This window comes from Nycticebus coucang, chromosome 7 (genome assembly GCF_027406575.1).
Source record: "Nycticebus coucang isolate mNycCou1 chromosome 7, mNycCou1.pri, whole genome shotgun sequence".
Lineage (NCBI taxonomy): Eukaryota > Metazoa > Chordata > Mammalia > Primates > Lorisidae > Nycticebus > Nycticebus coucang.
The window spans coordinates 53,766,896-53,792,470 of record NC_069786.1 but is presented as its reverse complement, the minus strand read 5'-3'; the positions used below and the strand labels follow the sequence as shown (position 1 = coordinate 53,792,470).

At 38.6% G+C, this 25,575-nt stretch overlaps 1 protein-coding gene across 2 annotated transcripts in view; it reads left to right on the top strand.

The window, feature by feature from the left end:
* CCDC148 (coiled-coil domain containing 148) overlaps positions 1-25,575 on the top strand; it is a 281,210-nt gene that overhangs the window by 215,815 nt on the left and 39,820 nt on the right. For both annotated transcript variants that reach the window (XM_053596444.1, XM_053596443.1), the window contains one exon: positions 7,579-7,697. In XM_053596444.1, the coding sequence (XP_053452419.1) occupies positions 7,579-7,697 (119 nt within the window). The remainder of the gene's footprint in view (positions 1-7,578; positions 7,698-25,575) is intronic.

Genomic DNA, 25,575 nt, shown 5'->3' with positions numbered 1-25,575 from the left:
GATCTTTATACAAGAAAAGTATAGAAGAAAGAATTGGCTGAAAGGTTTTGATGGTAGGAGTGAATAAGGGCCCTTCTCTGACATAAAATACCTTTAATTTGGCATCCATGAGCTGAGAGAAGTTCCTGTTCCCCTTCTGTGTGGGATAAAATGTGCCTCCATACCACTATAGGACTGAGTGAATTGGCTCACTAATTGAAAAGTTGCATCATAATTGTCTATCCAGGTGATTTTGGATTTATATGAACTGAAATAAGAAAAGTATTTTGGGCAATGCAACCTTTCTATATTATTTTTCCTTTCATCAGTTTGGTGAATATATACCTTGCAGAGCTCTTTTCTGCAAGGTGTGATACCAAATATAAATAAATATTATAGTATAAAGCATGTCTCCTATCTTCCAGAAGTTCATACATTATGTAGCAAAATGTTGATGACTGTCAAATTGATTATATAGAAAAAGGAGTCGTACTCAGTTTGTGGTGATTTTATGTGATACAGATAACCACCCCTGATCTAGATGAAATGAGTGGGGAAATTTTTAAAGTAAAAAATGAATTCTTTCCTATTAAGATGTCCTTTTATGTTTTTGCATATAACAATGCTAAATTTTTTTTTAGTGTGGGGTTGCATACTCTAGGTCAAAGGTAGGAAGAAGATCTTTTTTATTGATTAGATATAATGATTATGCAAATCTGGGGTATATTTGCTATTTTGAAAAGTGCGTATCAGGGTAATTGAGATATCCATCACTTCAGGCATTTATTATTTTTGTGTGTATGTTGAGAACATTCCAAATTTTCTAGCTGTTTTGAAATATACAATTGTTGTTACCTATAGTTGGTCTATTTAACACTAGAACTTATTCCTTCTATCTGATGTATTTTTGTACCCAGGAGCCAACTTCTCTTCATCTCTTATGCTCTTCCCAGCCTCTGGTGAGCACAATTCTACTTTCTACCTTAGAAAGGAAGTCTTTATGATCTAGCGAACTCTCTAAGTGAATTAGAATCTAGAAAATGGAATAAATATGCTTTATTTTAATGGTTTATGGGGAGTGGAACTGGATATTTTCAACTTCATATTTCACATCTTTTTCAAGTTTGGTTAAGGGTTATGGCCTCCTCCTGAAGAAGTCATTAAAGCCTTTGAGATAATGACCTGGCGCCAATGTGCTGAAGTCTATTTGTTCAAAGATTCAACATCACCCAGATAGTTGAAATGTGAGATCAACTACTTTCCTATTATAATTCTGCTTTCTATGTGTAAATAAGGAATTCTGGCCTGGCATGGTGTCTCACACTTGTAATCCAAGTATAATCCAAGCACCCTGAGAGGACGAGGTAGGAGGATCACTTGTGGCCAAGAGTTCTGATTTGAGGACAATTAATGACCTAGTACACAGTGGGGGGTGGGGGAAGGGGAGAGCAGACACAGGGAAGGAGGGAGAAGGTGGGGGATCTTGGTGTGTGACACACCTTTTGGGGGCAGGACACAATTATAAGAGGGACTTTACCTGACAAATGCAATCAATGTAATCTGGTTCTTTGTACCCTCAGTGAATCCCCAACAATTGAAAAAAAAAAAAAAAAAAGAATTCAAGACCAGCTGAGCGAGAGCAAGACCCCATCTCTATAAAAAAAAAAAAAAAAAGGAAATTAGCTAGGTATGGTGGTGATGCACTGGTAATCCCAGCTACCTGGGAAACTGAGGCAGAAAAATCACTTGAGCCCAGGTGTTTGAGGTTGCAGTGAGCTATGAAGATGCCACTACAGTCTACCCAGGGTGACAGATGAAACTGTCTCCCCTGGCACCCATCCAAAAAAAAAAGAAAAAGGAAGGAAAACATTTTTATTTCATGCTAAATTTAATGGTTGTATAGTATTTTTTAAAGTTACACTCTGAGGTGCTCTACTACTAGCTTTTAATAAGAAGCAAATTATTTGAAAGATTACAAAAGTAAGGGAGAATATAAAAATGATCTTGAATCCACTGAAAAAATGGCATAGCATTATTTTTGGCTCATAAAGCTATATGGAGAATAGTTTCTTCAGTTTATTGATACTTTTACTGGCTTAAGTTTACAAAAATGAAGAAAATATGGGACTGTGAAAAGACATATCATGCATCTAATTACAAAAGAGGTCATAAGAGGAGATGAAGGATTATGAGGGCTTGTTTTGTTTTTTAGAAAACCAAACTTTATCTACAGACCTCATGTGAAAATCAAGAGGCTTTGAATTCATCTCATTATATGCACTAACTTTCTGATTCCCCTATCACTGGAATGTTATAATGATCACTCAAAAATCTAAAAATCAGTGCATTTCAAATCTGTGTCTCAACGAATGTCCCAAAGGGCTAGTTAAATAGCCTTAGTCTTGACTTTAATTTGAGGCTTGCAAATCCAATAACTCTTGATACACAGTTTTTGTTCCTATTAATTGGTGAAAAGCAAATGGAACTGCCCTTAGGGAAGTACTTAGTTCAGGCTTTATCATCCTGCAAATAATACTGCTGGCCTGGCTCCCATTTTCATCTTTGTTGTTCTTGAACCAGAGACCAAAAGAAGCTTCCACTAACCTAACAGTGATCATTAAGCCCTATAATGTGTCAGAGAAGGTACTAGGGATGCAGAGAAAAATGATGCAGATTGATGTGGGAAAAGCTATGCTAAGGATACATAAATAGTGCTTTAGAAGATATACCTGGCTATGTATGTCTGGGGGAGGTAGAAAGGGAGAAAGGCTTAGAAGGCAATGCTAAAACTGAATATTAAAGGATGAACACGTGGAATTTGCCAGGCAACAAGGCGGGGCAGAGTATTCTAGGCATGTAGTAAATACCCAGATACATTGGTTAACAATCCAGGGGTAGAACCTCAAGAAAAAGAATTAAGGAATTGCAAGGCAGGACAAAGAAAGGAGCGTAACAAACCCTAAGCAGAGGGTCATTGGAGTGTCAAGGGTGGAGCTAATGGTTTTCCTGGTTTAGAAGAAGATTCAAGAAGGTGGCATTTGTTCTGCTCTTAAAGATTGGGTAAGACTGACAAGCAGAGAAAGGAAATGACATCATTCTAGTAGAGAAAACTGTGAAAAAAGCAGATAAGCTTGAAAGGCTATGGCCACCTTCTCTCTTCTGTTCACATTCTCATCCTAGCGAATCTAGAGGATTTTCCTAGAGATCTCACACTCTTCTGTGGCATCAAATACCATTTAAGTGGACTTCTCTTTAGTTTAGGCCTCCAACCCTGCATTTCCCCCTGAGCCAGCCATTTGTACTCTGGATGTTTGTGTGGCCTCTCCACTTAGAGGTGTTATAAGCATGTTGAACATGCTCAAAATTGAGCTCTTTATTTGTCTTCCTTTTCCAAACTTGTTATTGTCCCAACCCCCCATCTCCTTTATTGGTACCACTGTCCAGCCAGTTGCTCAAGAAAAAACCTAGGAATGTGCTTGGTTCCTCTTTCCTTCAGTCTTCACATTGAATCCCTCAATAAGCACTCTGAGTCCACTCAAAAGCACATCTCAGATTGAAACTCTCGTCTGCATTTCCTGAATCTGACTGACCACCTATGCCTCACCCTTCTAACTGGTCTCTTCCTTTCGTCTTAGTTCCTCTACCGTCTTGCTCAGCATAATAGCCAGAGCTCTGATTTAAAAATGGAAGTCAGATCATGTCATCACTTGCTTTAATCTCTCCAATGGCTGGTCTTTGTTTCTAGAACTAAATCCTGCCCTAACCATCTAGCCCCTAGGCAGCTCTCCACTCTCACTTTTAGTCTAAACTCACATCACCCCCTCAGCTGCACTGGCCTCCCTCTTCCCAATCTCCAAAATGTGAAAGGTCTTTCCCAACAAATGCTGTTGCACCTACCACTCTCTCTTCTTGAAGTGGTCCCCTCCCTCTCTGCACATGGGTGTTTCACACTCATCTTGCTTGCTTTTATGGAAATGTCATTCCATCCAAATATTCTATTTAACATATTTAAACTGCGTCTTCTAATAATTCTCCCCAAAGTTTTCTAAATCATCACACAACTTGTTTTTTTCTTAGAAATTAATCAACACATAATATCCCACTCACTCATTTATTCTCTGTTGTCTCTCTTCCATTCTGGCAAGTCTCAGTTTCATGGAGCAAAGGCCTTATTTCTCTTTAAGCACCATATCCTAAGTCCCTACCATAGACTTTGGATTCAGGCATGCACCCATTAAATATTTGTTGAGCAAATGAATGCCAGAGTCAATAGTGTTTTAATACCACAAATAAGGGTTAATAGAATCAAATACACATACATGAAGTAAACTAAGGATTGGAAAGTATATTTAGTTTGATTCTTTGGAAGTCACTGGTGAGAACAGTGAATCTGAAGTGGAAGTTAGAGGTAGAAATACCCTGAGGAGATACAAAGATGGAGAAAATCAAGCATTCTAAGATGCTTGGCTGAAAAGGAACAGTGAAGGGTGTGGTGCTACAGTCTTGAAAGTCTAAAGAAAGTCTTTAAGACAATTCTGTGAGAGAGATTTGTGTTTACTTGCATGTAAGAAAAGGAAGTTGCAAACACCAAGAAGTTAAACAGGGTATAACAGGGGTGGAAACAGAGTAAGGTTATGGAAAAGGTAGAGTTGGAAATGGGATCTGCAGCCCAGTTGAGGGATTAGTCTCAAACAGAAGGAAGGACACCTCCTCCTCTAATGGGCAGGCCAGCAAGAAAGCCACAGGGGTCACATGAGGTGGTGTGATTGTATTTGTTCCCGTTTTGGTTTTTTACTTCAAAATAAGATATGTGCAGTGTGCATAGGAATTTGTTCATAGTTGTTTTTTTTTTAAACTATAGTCTGGCCCTCCAGTGGTCTGAGGGACAGTGAATTGGCCCCCTGTTTAAAAAGTTTGAGGACGCCTGAGCTTCTGTTCCTTCTCATGAAAGTGACGAAGTAGTAGCAGGTGTGGAGATGAAATAGGAAACAGGTTTTGGAATATTAAGCAAGAATTCCTAAAAGAAAGGCTAATCATCATTGAAGAGTCCTTTGAAATCATAGACTTGGTTATCAGTTCGTACAATTGTGTCATCAATCAAATGGTTGTTAAGTACATGCTATGCTCTGGACACAATAAATCACAATTTCTGCAGACTAGTGAGAGAGAAGAAAAGTATACTAATTAGCAAAGCATTGGAATGAGGGCTATGCCTGGGGAATAATATTATAGAGCCAGAGCCCAGAGGATAATGGGAAGGGGACAGGGTTGGTTCTGGTCACAGAGTCTATTGCTATAATTCAGAATTTCGGAATTGGAATTGTTTTCAGTGATAATAGAATCATGGAGGAGGAGGTAGCTTTCTAGAATGGAGAAAGTTATGGAATTGAGAGAACAGGCTGGAAGGGCCATCAGACAGATGCTGAAATTGCCCAGGAAGGTGGAAGCAGGTATGCTAGAGAAGGCTAGGATTTGTCTATCTGAATTCTTGATGTGTATTTGGGAATGACCAGGAAATCCACACATGCCAGTAACAAGAACAGGTAGAGGGTGATATATCCCAATAGTGTTATCATCAGAGGGGAAAGGAATTGTACCTTAGGAGGATGTCATAGTAGTCTGAAAGTAGCAGAGGAAAATGCCCAACCATTCCCCAGTCCCCATGGCACATGGGGGCATCAGAATATGAGGATCCTTCACTCAAGAAACTTTCAGTGAAAAAAGGAAGTATTGTTGTGAATGTTGAAAAAGTAGGTGATTTTATGTCTGATAACATAGAGGGCCCAGTAGAAAGCACTGGGAGGGAGTAAAGGAGTGAATCATGAGAAGGTGAGAGAGAGAGAGAGAGAGAGAGAGAGAGAGAGAGAGAACTTACTATAGCAATGGTTGAGGGTACCAGAGAGTGAAAGATGGAAATGATTGGTCTGGAGATTTCAGAAAGCTCCAACTGTTATATACTTCTAGGCCTGCACAGGACAGTGTACCAAGTGGAATCATTAATCTGGGGATGCCAGCAAGCTGGGGTCCCTCTGCTTCTGGTCAGGGAATTGTCTGCAAAACAGCCACTGACTTGCCACCAAGGCCAATGCTGGAAGTAAGCAAACATTATTGGTCTGTTGGAACTCAGAGAAAAATGCTCTTTAATTCAATATCTGTGTTTTTCAAAATTTACTTTTGAAGTAGCTTTGCTTTTTCTGATTATGGAAGAAATACATATCCATTGCAATGATGAGGCGATGCAGAAAAGTAAAAAAAATAAAATGACAATTGTTTATAATCCTCAGATGGAGATGATAAAATCATTGCTAACATTTCCATATCTAGTGTTAACAGAATTCCCTAGCAATTATCATTTAGGATTCCAGAATACTCCTTGTCTGTCTGTTTCCTCTCTCCTGCTCCTAACCACTCTCTCACTCTACGTCTTTGCTGCTGAGACTTTCTAGCTTCTTCTCTGTTCTCCTTAAATTCAGGTCTTAGTCAACTCTGGCAGTGGATGTCACTGTCAGTTGAGTTCATGCAGTTATTCATTGAGCACTCAGTAGATGTTGCAGGTGTGGCTAGAGATGCTATGATCATGGCCGTTGTTCTTGCGATGCTTCTTTTGGTTCTCCTAGAAATCAGAGAACATGTTACTAGGCAAGTCAGAAAACCACTTAGCTTTTCATTTCCATCACTCTCTCAGAAGAGTAACTGCCATATTTGGGGCTGAGACTAGCCCAGCATCTATAACAGACCCTCTGCTACCCGTTACTCATTGGTGCTTGCCACTGACGTACTCTGCTTTCCACCAGCAAAATTCAGTGTCTTCACCCAGACACAACATGGCAGGCCAAAGTAGTCAAATGGGCCTCTGTCAAATAAACATTCACGTCAATTGTCTCATGACATCGGGGAATCCTGCATAAAGGTTTCAGCCTCCTGAACATAGCACATGTGTACTTCCGGTTTTCTCATTCTGTTTTCATTTCCAGAAAAGGGAAATAAAACAGGCCTAGTAAGAACAATGCTTTCCCCTCTTTGCTCTTGAAATGCTTGACCTTTATTTCACCACATAAGACAGCACTAGTGCATACCATAGCCCTGTTAATTGACTCCTTCCCTCCTTCCTCCCACCTATCTCCTGCCACTTCCCCAGAAGCATAAAGCTTTCAACATCCTGCTGTCCATTAGCATAAATAAACTCATGCTTTTAAAGCAAAAATAGTTTTAATGCTATATTTGTTAAGAGCTGCATTACCATAAGAGGATAAAAATATTTTTGAGTAACAGGTAGAGCATATACTTTAGAGATGGTAACATGCTTTTATTGTGGCTCTCTGAAAGTCAATTATTTTAGCCATAGATTAAAATCTCAGGTCTCAGCACAAGTTGTATTTCCAATTCAGGAATTGTTAAACCATGCAGTTTCTCGGGACATGTACCTTCGTGTTTTAATTTATTTTTCTGTTGCCAATGTGCTATATGCATATCTAAGAACCAAAAAAGAAGAAGTGGCATTTAAATTCCATCTTGGTCATATGAACCAATGGATAGCTTTCACCCTTAGTTTCACGCATCTGTTGTTAATTTAAATTTTATGTAACATTTATACAATAGATAAGAAAATACTGGGCTAAGAAAGAACAGAAGTGGCAAGAAATGGAAATGCGAGATCTCCGGCGTCTAGAAGAACTGAAGAAATTAATGGCTGAACAGTCGATAAAAGATAGAGAAAGGTAAAAGAAAATTTTAAATTGTGTGATAATGAGGTGCTGAATGGAGTTTTCTGTAGTGTGTCAGGGTAAATAACATTGGGAGGAACATTTTTCTACACCTAATGTATTCTTTTAATATTTGTATTCATGAATGGGTCAAATGATATCTATAATGTATTGTAAACTCTCCTATTCATACATGAACCTCTAGTTTTCCATCTTGTTCCTCAGATAGCTTCCTAGTTAAAAACCCTCAGAGGATTTTATGGTATTTAATTACCCACTGTGCACATGAAATGACACTGACTGCTGCTGTGACTTTATATTTTGACTCAGAAGGGGGAAACCATTATTCCAATAAGAAGGGAGATCCACTTACTGTGACCAAGGCTGGGGAAGACAATACACAATACAGTGCTGTGTGTTATTCCTTGTAATACACTTAGGGTATGCTCCAAATATAAAAGAAAATCAGAATTAGGGTATGCTCCATACATAAAAACCCCCAGAATTTCCTAGAATTATATAATTTTAAAACTGAAAAGATTTGAGATCAAGTAGCCCAGTCTCCTCGTTTTTTGTATGAGTACACAAGGACATTAAAGTTATTTTCCCAAAGTTACTGTATTAGGAATTAACCTGGAAACACCAACATGGTTTAGAAGACATGATCAATTTATACAACAAGGGTCACTTGGACCCATGAAGCTTCCTTTGTGACCCATATGACAGTCATCTCAAAATCCAGTCAGCAAGGCCACTGAGTAAATCTGGAGTTCCAGATAGATGCTATGCATTCCTAAGAATTTTCTGGGTGAAATGCACATTATTTTTCATGTAGCTCAGGATTTGAGAATTGAATATAATCACTGAGAAAAATAAGAATATAGCAAAGCCAGGGGTTGTGGTTAGGAGGCAAAGCAGCTAATGAGAACCCCGGTGAACAAGCACAGACCAAGACGTAAGTGGACACGAGAAGACAGGCCATGGGTCTAAACCAAGGATGTAGACAAAACTCCCAAACAACTAAATAAGGGGGAGGTGAAGGCAGTGGCCAAAAGGGTCATTAGATAGTCTATAGCTATCCCAGCAGAACAAAAGAGAGTCATAGGAGTTAAAAGGAATGCGACAAACAGAACAGATGTGTAGTCTCTGCATTAGAAGACACTCTTCCAATAAAATCACCCCTCACAGCCAGGGAGCTTCTTTGCTTACAGAGTCATTTCAGTCTTTTGCTTCCTGTCTCAGTAATTACCAAGATTAGCTGACTCAGAACTTGAATTGGAAAAAAGAAAAGAAAAATCAGATTAATCTGCATTACATAACAGGGGAAAAAATAGGCTTATTACAAGATAGCAAAAAGAGTACAAAAGGACAGAGAGCCAGGAAACCAAGTGTAGTCTTAACTCTTCTTTGAATAGACCCTGGGAAAATCTGTCATTTAACCTTGACAAAGCTCTTGGTGATATTTGTAGATAGAAATACTTAGGAAGACGGACTTCAATATGTAAAAATTACTGTTAACTTTTGCTTTTGACAGTAACCAGACATTGGGTTCTTTTTTAACTATTATATATGGTGCTAAGAAATTTGGTCGATGGGTTAAAAATTTTTCTGTATTACTGAAGTACAACTCACAAACCTTGTGTTTGATATGTTAACTTTAGGTGTATTTATTCATGTCAGACTAAGAAGGCTTGAAACAGTTTCCAGATTTGTCTTCACACACACACATAACCCTGAGGGTTTAAAAACTTCTGTCATTTGCTTCCTTTTTTAAGTTGATGTTTCTTGCAAACAACCTTCATCAGTAAACTGATACATTAGAATGAGCCATATGAAAATTATACTTTTTAGGTCAAAGATAATTGAGTATTTGCAATTTCATGCAGTTCGACATAATAAGATATGGCAATTGGTTTTACTTATTGATTACATTTCCACTCTCAATCTATTACAATATGTCTTTTGCTTCCTTCATTTTATTGAAATCGTTTTGCCAGAGTTTTCACTAACCTCCTATTTGCCTGTTTTCATTTCTCAACATGCCATTGCAGTTAAGAGGGTAGCCTCTAGAGTCAGGTTGTTGACATTAGATCCTGACTCTGTCCTTAAGAGCCAGTTAACTTTAGGATAAGTCATTTTACTTCGCTATGCTTCAGTTTTCTCATCTGTACAATAAACATATAAATAGTATCTATTCCTTAGGATTGTTTCAGGACCAAATTAAATACTGAATGTAATACACTGACTGCCTGGAACATAGTAATATCCATCAAATATAAGTGACACCTATCAATTGACTTTTCACAACATGAGACACTCTATAACATAATTTATTCTCAAAATATTCAATCATTTTATTTATTTATTTTTGTCCTGAGATAGTCTCATGCTATCAGCCTGGGTACGGTGTCATGACGTCTTTATATCTCACAGCAACCTCCAACTCTTGAGTTTAAGCAATCCTCTTGCCTAAGTTTTTCTATTTTTAATAGAGATGGGGTCTTGCTCTTACTCAGGCTTATCTTGAACTCCTGACCTAAAGCAATCCACCTGCCTCGGCCTCCCAGAGTGCTAGGATTACGGGCATGAGTCACCGTGCCCAGCCAATCATTTTAAATATTTTAAATAAAATGTGTAATCATTAGGAAATTCTGACAAAAAAAAAAAAAGAATAATAACTTAAAGCAAAAGTGTCCCTTTCCCAATACCCTCATGCAATCTCCTTCTTGGAAGTCCTCGTTGTTATCTGATGTTTAACACATATACACACATATTGTCTACATATGCATGTACGTGAAAACCAGGGTTAAGAACAACAGCAACAAAATGTCCAGTACATTTAACAGTATGACGTCATCATATCAGTTGGTTTCAGCTACCATAACGAAATCCTATGGACTGTATGACTTGAACAACAGAGATTTACTTTTTCACAGTTTGGAGGCTAGAACCCAAGATCAAGGTGCCAGCATGGTTAGGTTCTGGTGGAGACTCTCTTCCTGGCCTTCCCGTATTGTCTTCACATGGTGGAAAGAGAGACAAGTTCTCTAGGATCTCTTCTTTTTAGGGCAATAGTCCCATCATGAGAACCCCACTTTCAAAGGCTGCATCTCCAAATGCCATCACATGGCATTCAATGGTCTTTAACATGTGAATTTGGGGGGAAACATGTGGTCTATAATAGCTGTTATGTAAAAAAAGGTATTTATGTATGTATAAATTGCCTGCTTACTATTAACTACTACTGATATGCTGCTAGGGTATAAGGTCTTTGTGCCAGTTAGAAAAAGGTGCTCCCTTCTGGTGGCAGAGTGCATAGAGCTCCTACAATAAGTGGACAAATTTGAAAAAGGCTCCTCTTCTGAACCATGGCACTCAGCTTAACAAGCAGAGACAAAGCTGAATGTCATACCCCAGTTGTATCCCTAATTAGGCATCATTTTGTAAAGCATGAACTTCAAAATGCTACATGGTACCCTGCAAATACAAATACCTAGTTCTTTTAAAACATTATATATTATTCCTGTTTCTTCTAAAATTTAGTTTTTTAACCATCTGGAACTTATTTTCATGAATGATATGAACTAAATTGTTCTAAATTGATAGCCAGCTATCTCAACACCAATTATTTAATGATTCATCCTTACCCACTGACTTAAAATGTCACCTTTATTATATGTTATATTTCTAATTATGCTTTAATATACATATGGACTCTTGATTAGATTAAACAAAAACTGATCTATATTTATATTTCTGCATCAATACCATGCTGTTTTAATTATCTTGTTTTGCTATCTAGTAGAACAATTGTTCTTTTCAAAAATATCTTAGCTATTCTTATGTCAAATTTCACCTAAAAATTCTGTTAATTTCTTTTTTATTGAAATTTTGTCAAGGAGAGCTGTTAACGCCAACCTAGGATCATGCTTCGGGAATTCTAGACTTCTCTTAAGTCTTTTAGAAAATTTCATAGTTTTTTTCTGGTGAAGTTACTTTGGAATGGATAGAAATAGATGACCAAGAAACCAGTTTTAAGTTTCCTTCAGTAAGCTCTGTGAGAAGTATCTGAACTAAGGAAGTGGCAGTGGGATGAAGGGGTGGTACAAAAGCTGACAGGTGTTTATGAAGTATTTAAATTAGTTAGATTTGGTGACTCCTGTATTAGGGAGGAAGACTGAGGGAAGACAAAGAAAGAAGCATGGCCTTGAATATTATTGACCTGTCTTTGGCCTCTTGGGTTGAAAGCTTTAGTTAGCTTTTCTGCAATTTCTTTTATTTTTGAATGAATTCATTTAGCTATAGTTATTTTTCCTGTTGATCTTTGGCCACATTCTCCAAGGTTTGAAATATCGTGTTTTTATTACCTAATTTCTAGTAGTTTTCATTTCATGTTTGATGTCCTAACAACAAATTGATTGATACTGGGGTACTTACTAAAGGTTACGTTTTCAGTTTCACTGACTGTCTAGCTGTGGGCTTCAACTCAATGGGCAAATTAGAAAGTAATGCAAAATGTCTGTAAAAGTTAATATGCTAATCAAACTATAAGAGTATCAAGAGGAAGCTGGGTACAAGCAACAAATGATGGTAAGGATTCTAAGAACATTATCAGACCATGCTAATGGTAATACCAGGGCAGTTGTTCTTCTAGTCTTTGCTACATTAGAATCACCTGGGGAGCTTTTGCAAGTCCTGATGCTCAGGCTTGACCCCAGACCAATTAAATCAGTTTCTAGGGTGGGAACCTGACACCAGCATTTTCTGAAAATTCTCAGGGATACTCAAGTACAGCAAAGCTTGAGCAACATTATACTGAATTTTTGCTACACTTTCTAAAGTATGGGTCCCAAATAACCTATTGGGTTCTTGAGAAGATCCCAGTTTTTGTACAAATGCCCATAATTTCTCTTTTCTCAATGTTGCACCCTTACTGAAATGGTCCAGAGAAGTCATGTAGTTGAAACTTTACATTCACAGAGGAGTTTATCAATTCTAAAAATGCTTGTCAAGCAAAATTATGCATATTTTTCTTTAAGCACTCAGTTGGGCAAATTTAGTGGAGAAAACATTGTTTTTTATAGTAAAAACTCTAGTTTTTAGTAATCCCTAACCCACCCCCCCACCCCCCCAAAACAGCATTTTTCTGTACTATAAAATGGTAAACATTTGAAGTTTAAGATGTTGATACCATTTGGGAAGAAAACAAATAAAGCCAGCTGTCTTCCTAACACTAAATTGGCTTTGCTAGTCTAGTGTGGGTTTTGGGGTGCTTGCCAATGTCGGGGAATTGACAGTTACTACATTTTCTAAGTAGCAAAACCAGATGTTACTATTTTCCATGTCATTTCTTAACAATGTGCAAATTTCTGCAGTTGTATTGGAAGATGTTAAGGACATCTTAAAGTGGGTTCACAGTCTAACATCTGAGAGTTTTAAAGAATATGTTTAGTAAAGTGACTTAATTTCATAAACATTTGTTATATTTTTGCCTCTCAGCATGAGATTTCTCAAAATTGTGGGAATGCTCTTGTTCATTAAATCTCTATCGACTAAATCTCCTTCCAAGTGGATATGCCAAATGATGTAGACCACTGTGAGCCATAAAAACAAATATAGTTTAAGTAGGTACTGTCTGTTTTGTGTTTGATATGTATATTAGAAATGCTTTGTAAATTAGCATTAATTTAAAAGACTGAAAGGAATCTCATTCGTGGCCAACATTCTGTCTTCCAACTCATTGAGGTAACTTTGTCTAAAATAATAATAATAACACTTATAACCTGCTCATTATTATAACATAAATGTGGGGGGAGGGCTGTGTTTGGATATGATTGTGGTAGTTCTTGAATGGAGCTTAGCTGAGCAAGCAGATTGACAGAGCAATGCAAAGAAATTTATGGACAAAACAATGTATAGCCCTTTTGATGTGAAAATGAACAAACAAGCTTGTGCCAGTGGGCAGACGGAGCACCAGCTGGGTAGAGACGAGACACAGCTGAGGGTCATTCCAGAGGTCTTGGATGATGATTTAGCTCCTGATGTAGTAAGTTGGCTGCACATCCATGGGCCCTTTCAAGCCATGGGCAATCGAAGCATGCCTTTTGTTTAGTAGTTTGGTCTACTTTTACTTTATTGTTTACAACTTTGATTTTAGAAATCTTTGCTCATTAAAAAAGCTACTGGTTTTGTGCTGTATGTTAAATCTTGTCTCATTAAAAAACCTTCTAATTTTGTGCTGTATGTTTGACCTGTTGCGGTTGCTTGTTCAGGTTAAAAAATGGAATTCAGCAGGTATGTGCTTGGAAGAGGTTGGAGAACATCCAGAAACCCTTTCGAATGTACTTTTACGTAAAATGAGAATGATTATATCTCTTTAGTGCTTATCATTATTTTTCTTTCACACATATGCACCAGTAAAGTGACCACAGATGCTATAATTCCAAATGCGACATCTAGATGCTACGGTCTTTTTCAGAATCAATAATCTCAAATTCTCTTCTCCAGTGGTACAGACTTTTAAATGAGTCCATAATTAGTGCTACAGTATTTGGAAGTTTCTCTTTGGGCAGTATGTTGTTTTGAAACCACATTCCCTTGCTCTTGTTCTACGTTATACCTACATGTAGTAGAGGTAACTGGGCTTCCTAAGCAACAAAGGGACGCCGTGTCCTCCAGCGCCTCATACAGTATTTGTGAGTGAAGGGGAGGCAGCCATCATATTCTTTATTACTAACCTCTTAGCTAGGGAGTTTTACTAAGCACTTTTAGGTAATGAAATACTGACCTTTCAGACTTAAACTTTACAAGGATTTTACAAAGCTGCAGGGCTAGGGAGGGAGAAACCTAGGGGGTGTGGTTAAATAAAGGAAGCAGTATAAAGCCATTGGGCGAAATGTAATAGTAGTTTTTACAAAATCCACTGCTATGATAGAAACAATGGAGTTGCAAGCACTTGATGCTTATCTTTTGTCTGGAACTACCCCTGAAAGAAAAAATACACACATACACACACATACAAAGCTATCTGGTGATATTAATATTAAATAAGAATTTAAAAATTACTGAATGGAACCTATTTGGAATATAGATTATTTTCTTTATATATTTGAATATGAATTTTATATTGTCCTATAATTTTAAGTTGGGAGAAATCTTAGAAAGCACCTCATTTTTAAACAGAAGAAATAATTTCTAATTAAATTTTCAATGAAAAGATTTCACTGAAATATTTGAGTAGCTTACAGAATCATCAATAAGGCTGCAGACCCAAATTTAGAGAACAATTGAGAGTAAGGGAGGTTGAGATGACAGAAATGAGTCAGGACTGGAATGTAGCTCCTTCCACAGAATTATCTGGTCAAGTCCAACCACTGACAGCTAGGTGCCGTGGCTTCCCTCCTTTCTGCTATCATGCTACTCTGGGCTTCTCTGCTGGCAGAGCTGTCTTTGTTCATGTTCCTGCATAGGCCCTATTTTTTTTTCATCCTTGACTCCCAAGGAAAGCATCTGCTGGGCTGACCTCAAGTCACACGCTCATGCTCTAGCTGCAAGGGAGGCTAGGAGCAAGCATTGAGCACCACCTAATGGTGGGGATTTCTTAAAGAAGAAGGGCACTAAGAAACTGAGAAAAAAAGAAAGAAAAAGAAAGGGACTGCCTCCTACAGTTCAGAACTTCAGTTGAAAAAATCAACATGTACCCTTCTTTCTAAACTTCAACCACCAGAAAGTTCCCTTTCGCCTAATATTGTGTAAGTTTATCTTGTACAACCCAAAACAAGGTTCACTCCTTTTCCCAAAGGGAATCAACTGAAAGTCTCATTTGTTACAGCCTCCAGCTCCAAATCCAAGATTCGAGGTGATATCTTTTTGTCCTTTAGTCCTCTGGTCTTCTCATGATCCATCTCAATAGTCCATGACCTATGAACTACATTTCAAAGTTTGCTGCCAATAACAATAGCTCATATAAAATAGCAAGAAAAAGAGGTAAAGGAGGTACACAGAAAATTTGTGTGGGTTTGTGTGTGTGTGTATGTGTGTGTGGCAGCAGATCAAAGATGAACACCTTTCTGTAAATGGTTTGTGCTTTGGTAAATAGTCAAGATCATAATTCACATTTATAATATTTTGTCATATGTCCTTTGTAGTCAGTCAATATCTTGGCTGAGAGGTTCTTTACACAATTGGTCGACTCCTACCTTAATGTCTGAAGGACTTGCTTGTATAGGGTGACTTCTGTTACTGGGCATGCAATTGTAGGTGTCCTAGAAATCCCTTGGGTGTCGTCTGCTTTTCCCTGCCTCTATTAAGTAACAGCAGTTCTATTTCTCTTTGATAGATCAATTGCTCCAGCCAACACCGTAATCCTCTTTTCTGCCTGTTTGCTTAGTGGTATGATAAATCCCAAAAGGCAAACACCCGCATCAGATCTTAATTCAGTGTAACCACTGTTTTCCTCTTGGTGGAAGCATTAGAAGCTAAAAACCAGCAGAGCCTAGAGTTGCAAGGATGAGAAACAGAGATTTTGTAAATGGGTCATTAGGTTTAATTATGAAAAGCACCATTCCCACTTATTTGTCCATCTATGTGTGTATTCTGGCTTTATGAGAACAGGACCATATATTGTTCACTAATCAGGGCAAAACCGCCTCCTGTAAGGCAGCACTCAACCTCATAAAATGTCTCCTAACTCATGCTGTGACTGGGTCTTCAGTTCAAGTCATTCCACTGCTTTCTGAGGACAGCGACTCTGGGTGATGTCATGAATCCCTGTGCTTCAGATCATTACTTCTTATGCAGTAAAGGAACTTCCTTAGGAAGAAGCCCTGTCCTGTGAGATTCTAGGAGTGCACAGTTGCACAAACATGGGGTGTAAGGAAAGAAAATCTAAATTCTCTTTCTGCCTTTCCCATGATATAGGAAGGATGCAAGATAAGATTGTAACTGGCAAACGCTGGCTAATTCTCTTGAGGTATTATACCAGGCCAAGGGTTCAGTGTCGATAGCCAGATTAGCCTTAAGGGCAATCTGTGTAGTTGAGCAATGCACAGCTTCTCTTCCCTCTAGTAGCAGCATTTTATCATGAGCTCAGGGAGCAAGTGCCTGGTTGCTGGGGTGTCGCGAACCAGTGTGGCGAAGGGGAGTGAACCAGAGTGGAATTGGCGGGCACTGAGAAAAATACAGCATAAGAGAAGAGAAGAAAACAAAGGATTGGGAGGACTGACTGAGTTGATAGCTACAGCCAGCACCAAAGCACAAAATCAGCTTTATTTTATAGTATCTTTACAGGGTTGTTCAGGGGGAAGTAACATAGACAAAATGGGGAAGTAGCATAAACGAAAGACATAGTTGTGGTCTTACAGTACAATATAAAAGTGTAAATGACTTTAATAAAGACAAATCATCTTGTCCATGCCTTCTGCTCAACTTCATGAGGATCTCAGCCTAGTTAACAAAACAAAGGAAAAACTGTGTGACTTAGTGGTTACTACTCAACTTTGTTAGCATATGACAAGGTGAAAGAAGGGAGAGATGGCAAGGATCTCTGCATAGTTAACTATAGAAAAAAAGGGCTATGTGACTTTGGCAGAGGGAGCAGGAAGAAAGGAAAATGGCTGTTTCGGAACGGAGGAGAAGCAGTTGGGTGTTTGTTCTCTGAGTGTTCCCCAGGCTGTGAGGGCTCTGCTGTCTCACAGCCCACTCTCTACACTGGGGAAGAAGCTCATCTCTTCCACCAGACTCTTTAAAACCACCTCCATATAGTATTTGTACACTCTGGGCCAGTTCCAACAGACCCCTTCATATAATCTTTCTGAGTATTTTTGTCACAAATTCACCAGTGTTATTCCTTTAGCTGTTTCCCATGAAGTGTTATTAATCCATCATTTATTCATTTGCTTAACAAGATTTATCAAGTACCTAATATGTTCCAGTCACTAATCCTTCATTTCATGTAAAGTGAACATTGAGATAATTAGACCCACATGGAAAATTTCCCTTCTCCACCCGCTTTCAGGGGCAGTTCTGAGCAGCACATCTATCAATCACAGCAGGCTACTTCTGTCTGGGGCCAGCATATGTGTAGACCCAGCTGTAAAACTGGCTCATCCTTCCCTTCCCCAGGCAGCTAGTCATCGAGATGCCCTATAGGCCATCAGTATAGGGTAGCGGAGGGATGTTGGTGTGACAGAAGTGGCATGCTGGGGGTGTTAGCCCCCTATTTGTGCAAACTACCTGTGTTTTCAGGCCCAGTCCACTTTGATTTCATGCGTCAGTACTGCTAGGCACTCCCAGATAGATTTATGGCCAGGTAGCTCATTGACGCCCAACTCCTTGTGAATAGATAGAGTCTCATTGTCACCTGGTGTGTTATAGTCAGGAGTCCAACCCTTGTCTATAAAATGGAGGTAAAAAAATAATACCTACCTCATATGGTTGTTGTAAAGAATAAATACATTAAAACATGGGGGTGGCGCCTGTGACTCAGTGAGTAGGGCGCCGGCCCCATATACCGAGGGTGATGGGTTCAAGCCCAGCCCTGGCCAAACAGCAACAAAAAAATAGCCGGGCGTTGTGGCGGGCGCCTGTAGTCCCAGCTGCTCGGGAGGCTGAGGCAGGAGAATCGCGTAAGCCCAAGAGCTGGAGGTTGCTGTGAGCCGTGTGATGCCATGGCACTCTACCCTCGGGCGGTACAGTGAGACTCTGTCTCTACAAAAAAAAAAAACATGGGAGCACTTACGACAATGCCTATCATGCTGTACTTCCTTGACAAATGATAGTTAGCACAGTGGTTCCCAGGGCCCAAGAGTTATGCAAAAGCTCTATCTTAGAAGAAAAATTGTATCTTACCAAGAAGGCATGAACATGCTGCAGAACTCAAAGGGTCTGTGCTATACAAGAATCTACAATGTACTATACAGAACATGCTCTATACAACAGTCTAGTTGTCCATAATATACCAGGGCACCAGTGAACCCACTATGTCATAGGGCCAAGTGGCACTGCTCTCTGTACCATAGCTTGGACTAGCTGGGCAGCTTTCTATTAGTTACTCTATTCAAAACCATTAGCTGTTCCGATCACCCACCTGATTGGAGAGGCATTCCCAAATGTTGATTTTTGCCACCTTCCACATCTAAAGATGGTCGTGTGGCATTGTGATATTTTTTTTTAACATGAAAGGGGGGCAATGTGTTGTGACATGGAGTAGGAAGATCTGGGTAGAAATCCCTACCTTACCACTTTCTACCTCTACCTCATATGACCTTGGTCAATTTAACCCATTTTCCCTGAACACTCCCACATGGCTGTCATCAGAATTAAAGGAAACAGCATACATAAATGCCTAGAGTAGAAGACACGTGGTGATGTAATTTCTCCCTGTACCCTCCTCATCTGTGATGTCTAGCCAGCTGCCTCCAAGGCTCTGTCTCTCTGGAACTTCATGTTCTCAATGCCACAGGTGGGGCTGTTAAGTGCTCCCCCAACCTGTTCTTCCGCCAGTGTGTCCTTTCCACTAATGACACCAGCGCTTGCTCAACTTGCTGCCCTGTCAGAAGCCTAGGTGATGCCTCCCTTTCTCACTACTCGCTCCTACAGCCAAAGGCTTATTAAATCCTACAGCTTTACCTTTGAAATATTGATCCTCTGTGCTAGCACCCTGGTGGGCCCCCCTCCTCTCCTGCCTGAAGCACAGCTAGCTTTTCCCTCCTTCAGCCTTGCCTCCAGTGCAAACACATCCAGTCACATTATTCTGAAACCAAAAACCCTTTGATGGTTTTTCCGCACACTTTGGGTAAAGTTCAGTTGCCTCCATGTTGCTTACGGGACAAGCCTGGTCAGACCCTGCTTAGCTCTTTAGTTTCTCACTGACTCCTGCCCACCCACCCCACAGACTGCTGTGCTCTGCCCGGGCCTCGGGATTTCCCTGCCTCCACAGGGCCGTCGTGTCTCTTCTCCCGGGAGCTCTCCTGTGGCCACTGCTACTCCTTCTTCATGTCTCTGCTCACATGTGGCTTCCTCAAACATGTATCCCTTGGCCATTTGGCAAACTTAGGTCTTATTTCTTTTTTTAAATTTATTTTTTATTGATGCAAATTATACATCTATAATTTATCATCTTTATCATTTTTAAGTATAGGGCTCAGTGGTAATAATTACATTTACATTATTTTTTACCCCCGTACTTCCCTCCCTCTCCCATTCCCCAGCCTCTAGTAACTACTGATCTGCTCTCTAACTTGATGAGATCCACTTTTATAATTTCCACATACGAGTGAGAACATATTTGTCTTTGTGTGCTTGGCTTATTTCTCTTAACATGACTGCCTTCGGTTCCATCCATGTTGCTGCAAATGACAGGATTTCATTTTTTATGGCTGAATAATATTCCATTTTGTACACTATATGCCATATTTTCTTTATCCATGTATTCACTGATGGCCATATAGGTTGATTCTACATTTTTGGCCTCTATGAATACTGCTGTAATAAAAATGGGAGTGGAGATATCTCTTTGATATATTGATTTCCTTTCTTTTGGATATATATATACACAGTAGTGGAATTGTTGGATCACATGATGGTTCTGTTTTTAGTTTTTTTAGGAACCTCCATATTGTTCTCCACAGTAGTTATACTACTTTACATTCCCACCGACAGTGTGAGAAAGTTCCCCTTCCTACATGTTATTTGCCAGTATTCATTATCGCCTGTCTTTTTGATAAAAGCCATTTAACCAGGCTGATATCACATTGTAGTTTTGATCTGCATTTCTCTGATGACTCCTGATGTTGACCATTTTTCATATACTTATGGCCATTTGTATGTCTTCTTTTGCAAAATGCCTATTCAGATCTTTTGCCCAGTTTTAAATTGGAGTATTTGTGTGGTTTTTGTGTTTGTTTTTCTTTTGTTTGGCTCTTCAGTTGTTTGAGCATATTATATATTCTGGTTTTCAATCCTTTGTCAGATGGGTAGTTTGCAAATGTTTTCCTTTATTCTGTGGGTTGTCTCGTCACTTTGTTGATCGCTTCCTTTGCCTTGCGGAATCTCGTTAGCTTGATTCAATCCCAGTTGCCTATTTTTGCTTTGGTTTCCCATGCTTTTGAGGTAGCTCTTACACAAAAAAATGTTTGCCCAGACCAATGTTTTGGAGAATTTTTCCAATGTTTTCTTCTAGTAGTTTTATAGTTTCAGATATTTTATTCACATATTTAAACTATTTTTATTTGATTTTTGTGTATGGAGACAGACAGGGGGTCTAGTTTTATTATTCTTTATACAGTTACCCAGTTTTCCCAATATCGTTAGGTCTTCTTAATTTATGTTTTCATGGTGCCTGTTGAAATGAACTGTTGTCACAAACAAACCACTCCATAATTTATTGGCATAAGTCAGCAATGGTGTTATTATTATGTTCATGGATTCACTAGGTCAGGAATTTGGATAGGGCATGAAGAAGATAGTTGGTCTGTGCTCCATAATGTCTGGAGTTTCAGCTAGAAAGACTTGAATGGGAATAATCTGATGACTTCTTTCATTTGGGCTGAGATGATTAGAAAGCAACGCATGGCTGGGAACTATCAACTGGGACTATGCATAGTCTCTCCATGAAGCTCCATGGAGAAAGAAACAATCAACAGATAAAATAAAGCTCCATAGTCTCTCCATGGCTTCTTCAAGGCATGGTGGGCCACAGGGGAGCTGTACTTCCTAAATGATGCCTCCAGGCTCCAGAAGCTCAATTTCCAACAAAGAAGGCAGAAGAAATTATGACTTTTCAGTTACTTCCATTTTATCTATTAGTCAAAGTAGTTATAAGCCCCATCTAGATTCAAGTGGAGGGAATTTAGACCCAGCTCTCAGTAAGAGACTCAAAGAATCTATGATTATATTTGAAAATTATCACAATACCCTTTACCTGAGCAATCTGAGCACTCATTTTTTTATTGCAATAACTTGTTACATTTTTATCTTTTCCAGTAAACTACAGTAAATTCAGTGGAAGTGAAATTTGAATCTGTCTTTGCTACCATACATGCCCTCAGATCTGGTAGTGTAGGCAACTCAATCTCAATAAATATTCATTAAGAGGGATAATAAAGCTAGGGTAAATTGCCACTAGGAAAATGGTAGGGCCTTAATTTGTTGTAGTTGAATGAGCCACACTTGTCTTAATTCTAGTTAAACTAGAGGAATAAGAATTGCCTCATTCTTTTGGTTATTTATGTTTAGCTTTTTATTTTCAACAAAGAAAGCAATGCCATTTCAAAATTGTCAAGGCTAATCATTAAAGATCTTAAATCTTAAAAGTCAGCTAATTCAATGGTTTTAATGTTTAAATTTCTTCTACTTTGCCACTAAGTGTTCATACATCCTAAGTGAATATACATCATCTGATGTTGAATTCTCTATCTTCCAGGATAGTACATTTCACCTTTCATTTTTTGTTCTTTTCTTTATTTTTTGATGGTAAGCCCAGATCTATCTCCAGTAGCTTTCACATATTGATCCTCCTTTTATTGCCGGAGATCATGTGAAATAAATGTAAACCTTCTTTTCCTTGACAACAATTTGAATATTGAGGATAGTTATACATTTCTTTTTCACCAGATCTATCTCCACACCATAAGCCTTTCCATTGTAATCTCTTTTGTGGGGGAGTATGTTTTTAACATTTACCATTTATAGTGGAAAAGGATTTAGAAGGAAAATACTCATTGGCCAAAAGAGCCCATCATGGTGATGCATACATGTCATGGTTCAGAAGTAGTATCAAATAGGGGAAGTATTGTTGCAACAACAAAAATAAATAAATCAGATTTCATTAAACTAAAGAGCTTCTGCACAGCTAAAGAAACAATCACCAGAGAAAATGGACAACCTGGTTCAACCTGCTTGAATCTGTGGCTCAAGCAGCTAAGGTGCCAGCCAGATACACCTGAGCTGGCGGGTTCGAATCCAGCCCAGGCCCACCAAACAACGACAGCTGCCGGGCGTTGTGGCGGGCACTTGTAATCCCAGCTACTTGGGAGGTGGAGGCAAGAGAATCTCCTGAGCCCAGGAGTTGGAGGTTGCTGTGAACTGTAATACCATGGCACTTTAACCAGGGTGACAGCTTGAGGCTCTGTCTCAAAAAAAAAAAAGAAGAAGAAGAAAAGAAAATGGACAACCTACAGAATGGGAGAAAATATTTGTATGCTATATATCTAATAAAAGGCTAATAAACAGAATCTGCAAAGCCCACCAGCAAGAAAAAAAAAAAACAAACAGCCCCATTAAAAAGTGGGCAAAAGACATGAACAGAAACTTTTCAAAAGAAGATAAACCCCCAAATGGCCAATAAACATATGACAAAAGTTCAATGTCACTAATCATCAGGGAAATGCAGATTAAAACCACAACGAGATAATCACGTTACCACAATTTGAATGGCTTTTAATGAAACGTCCAAAAGCAATAGATGCTGGCATGGATTCAGAGAGAAGGGACTGCTTATACACTGTTGGTGAGACTGCAAATTAGTACAGCCTCTGTGGAAAACAGTTTGAAGATCCCTCAGGGAACTAAAAGTAGAGCTACAATTTGATCCAGCAATCCCACTATTGGGTATCTACCCAAAGAAAAGAAGTCATTTTTATCAAAAAGACACCTGTACTCAAATGTTTATTGCAGCACATTTCACAATTGCAAAGATGTGGAGCCAAACCCAAGTGCCCATCAGTTTGTGAGTGGATTAACAAAATGTGGTATATGGACACTATAGAGTACTACTCAGGCATTAAAAAACAAAAAGGATAAGTCAATGCCTTTTCCAATAATTTGGGTAGAAATGGAGATCATTATTCTAAGTGAAGAATCTCAATAATGGAAAAACAAACACCACATGTGCTCACTATTAAATTGGAACTACCTGATGCGCACATGCGTGCACAGAAAGAAGTATCATAAAACTCTGTAGAAATCAAGCGCAAGGGAGAGACAAAAACCTACCTTATGGGTACAATGAACACTGTTTGGGTATGGGCATACCTATGGCTGTGACTCAGCATTATAAAAGCAATCCATGTAACCAGAAACATTTGTACCACCTTGATATTTTGAGATTTTTTAAAAAGGATATAAATTGTTGCAAATAAAACTTATTGCTTAGAAAGTTATTTATATCAGCATCTAACCTACATTTATTTAAATAAGACAAATTCATATCTAAAATCAAACCAATTTTATTGCACAAAGGTATTAACATGAGATTGATCTGTCAAGGCAAATGCCCAAAGTACAGACAGTGGGTAAGGTGGCTTCACTTGCAGAAGGAGAAAGTGAAACATCTCTCTCCAACTCTCAGTAGATGCTGGGATAATCAACTAAGGTTCTAGTTATTATGCATTATGACTCCTTCCAATCACACTGATTACAAATTTATAGCACGGCTCCCTCTTTAGGGCAGATCATAGACTTCTTTAATCTCAGAGGTCTTCGGCAACATCCCTACTGCCTGCTCAGTGGCTTAAGAGCATAGGGCTGCTCAGACATGTTACACCCACCAAAGGAGCTCCTATCCTTCACCAAAGTCAAGTGCAGAAGCTACAAGGCAGCACCACAAAGATTCAGTTGTAAGTTTCCCCTTTTGTTCTCTAGGTTGGGCCATATCTGCCCTCTGCCTTTATTTTTGTATTGCCTGCAAGCTAATGATGTGTTGGTTTTTTTTTTTTACATTTTCAAATGGTTGACAAAAGAAGATAAGAAGAATTTGGGTTACTTAAAATTTTTATGAAATTAAAATTTCTGTGTCTGTAAGTAAAGTTTTATTGGAACAGAGCCATGCTTATTTGTCTCTGGCTGCTTTTTATTATTTTGTTGTTGTTGTTGTTGTTGTTGTTGTTGAGACAGAGTCCCACCCTGTGCCCTGAGCAGAGTGCAATGGTGTCATAGCTCACTGCAACCTCAGACTCAGGCTATGGACATCCTGCTGCCTCAGCCTCTGGAAGCCACTGGGATTATAGGAGCTGGCTGCAGCGCCCAGCTGCTTTTTATTTTATTTATTTTTTTTATGAGTTGGGGTCTCACTAAAAGCAAAATATTCTTACTTGAGTTCTATCTAGGCTTTAAATAAACCAAACTAGAATGAAGGAAGCTGGGAAAGCTAGACATTCTGTTAAATTTAATGTACCATTCTCATCTGATTGCATTCCCTTTGGTCTATTTCTTTCCAAATAAAGCATCCAGATCTCAATGTATATTGTCCGATTCTTCCAAAACAAAGCAAAATTATAAGCTTTGTCCTCCAAGATACATACATTAATTTTGCCCCAAATGGCAAAGTATTTGTGCATGTGTATATGGACCACTCCCATCCCTTTTCTCTAAATATTAATTTTGACAATATTTTAAGCCTAAAGAAGGGTTCTTAAAAATGGTACAAAAAATTTCTAAACAGATTTACTGTTTTCTAATATTTTTCCCCATTTCCTTCACCATTTGTGTTCTCACTCTCTTGTCCTATCTACACACACACACACACACACACTCACTTTGTTTTGTTATACCATTTGAAAGAAGTTGCAGACAGCATGACACTTCATTGCCACTTTGACATGAATTATCTAAGAAAAAGGATAATCATCTACTTAGCCATATCATTATGATACCTAAGAAAATGAGTGGTAATTCCCTAATATCATGTATCCACATTTAAATTTCCCTAATTGTCATAAGAATGTTTTTATAACCATTCCCAACTAAGATAATATAATCACTTGAGAAAAATTCATTTCAAGTAACTTTTGAAAACAGTACTCTATAAATCTTATTTGGATGAAATCTGAGAGGAAAAAGTATTGGGAAAAAATACAAACTTTCCTCATTAGGTTATTATTAATGGGGACCCTGA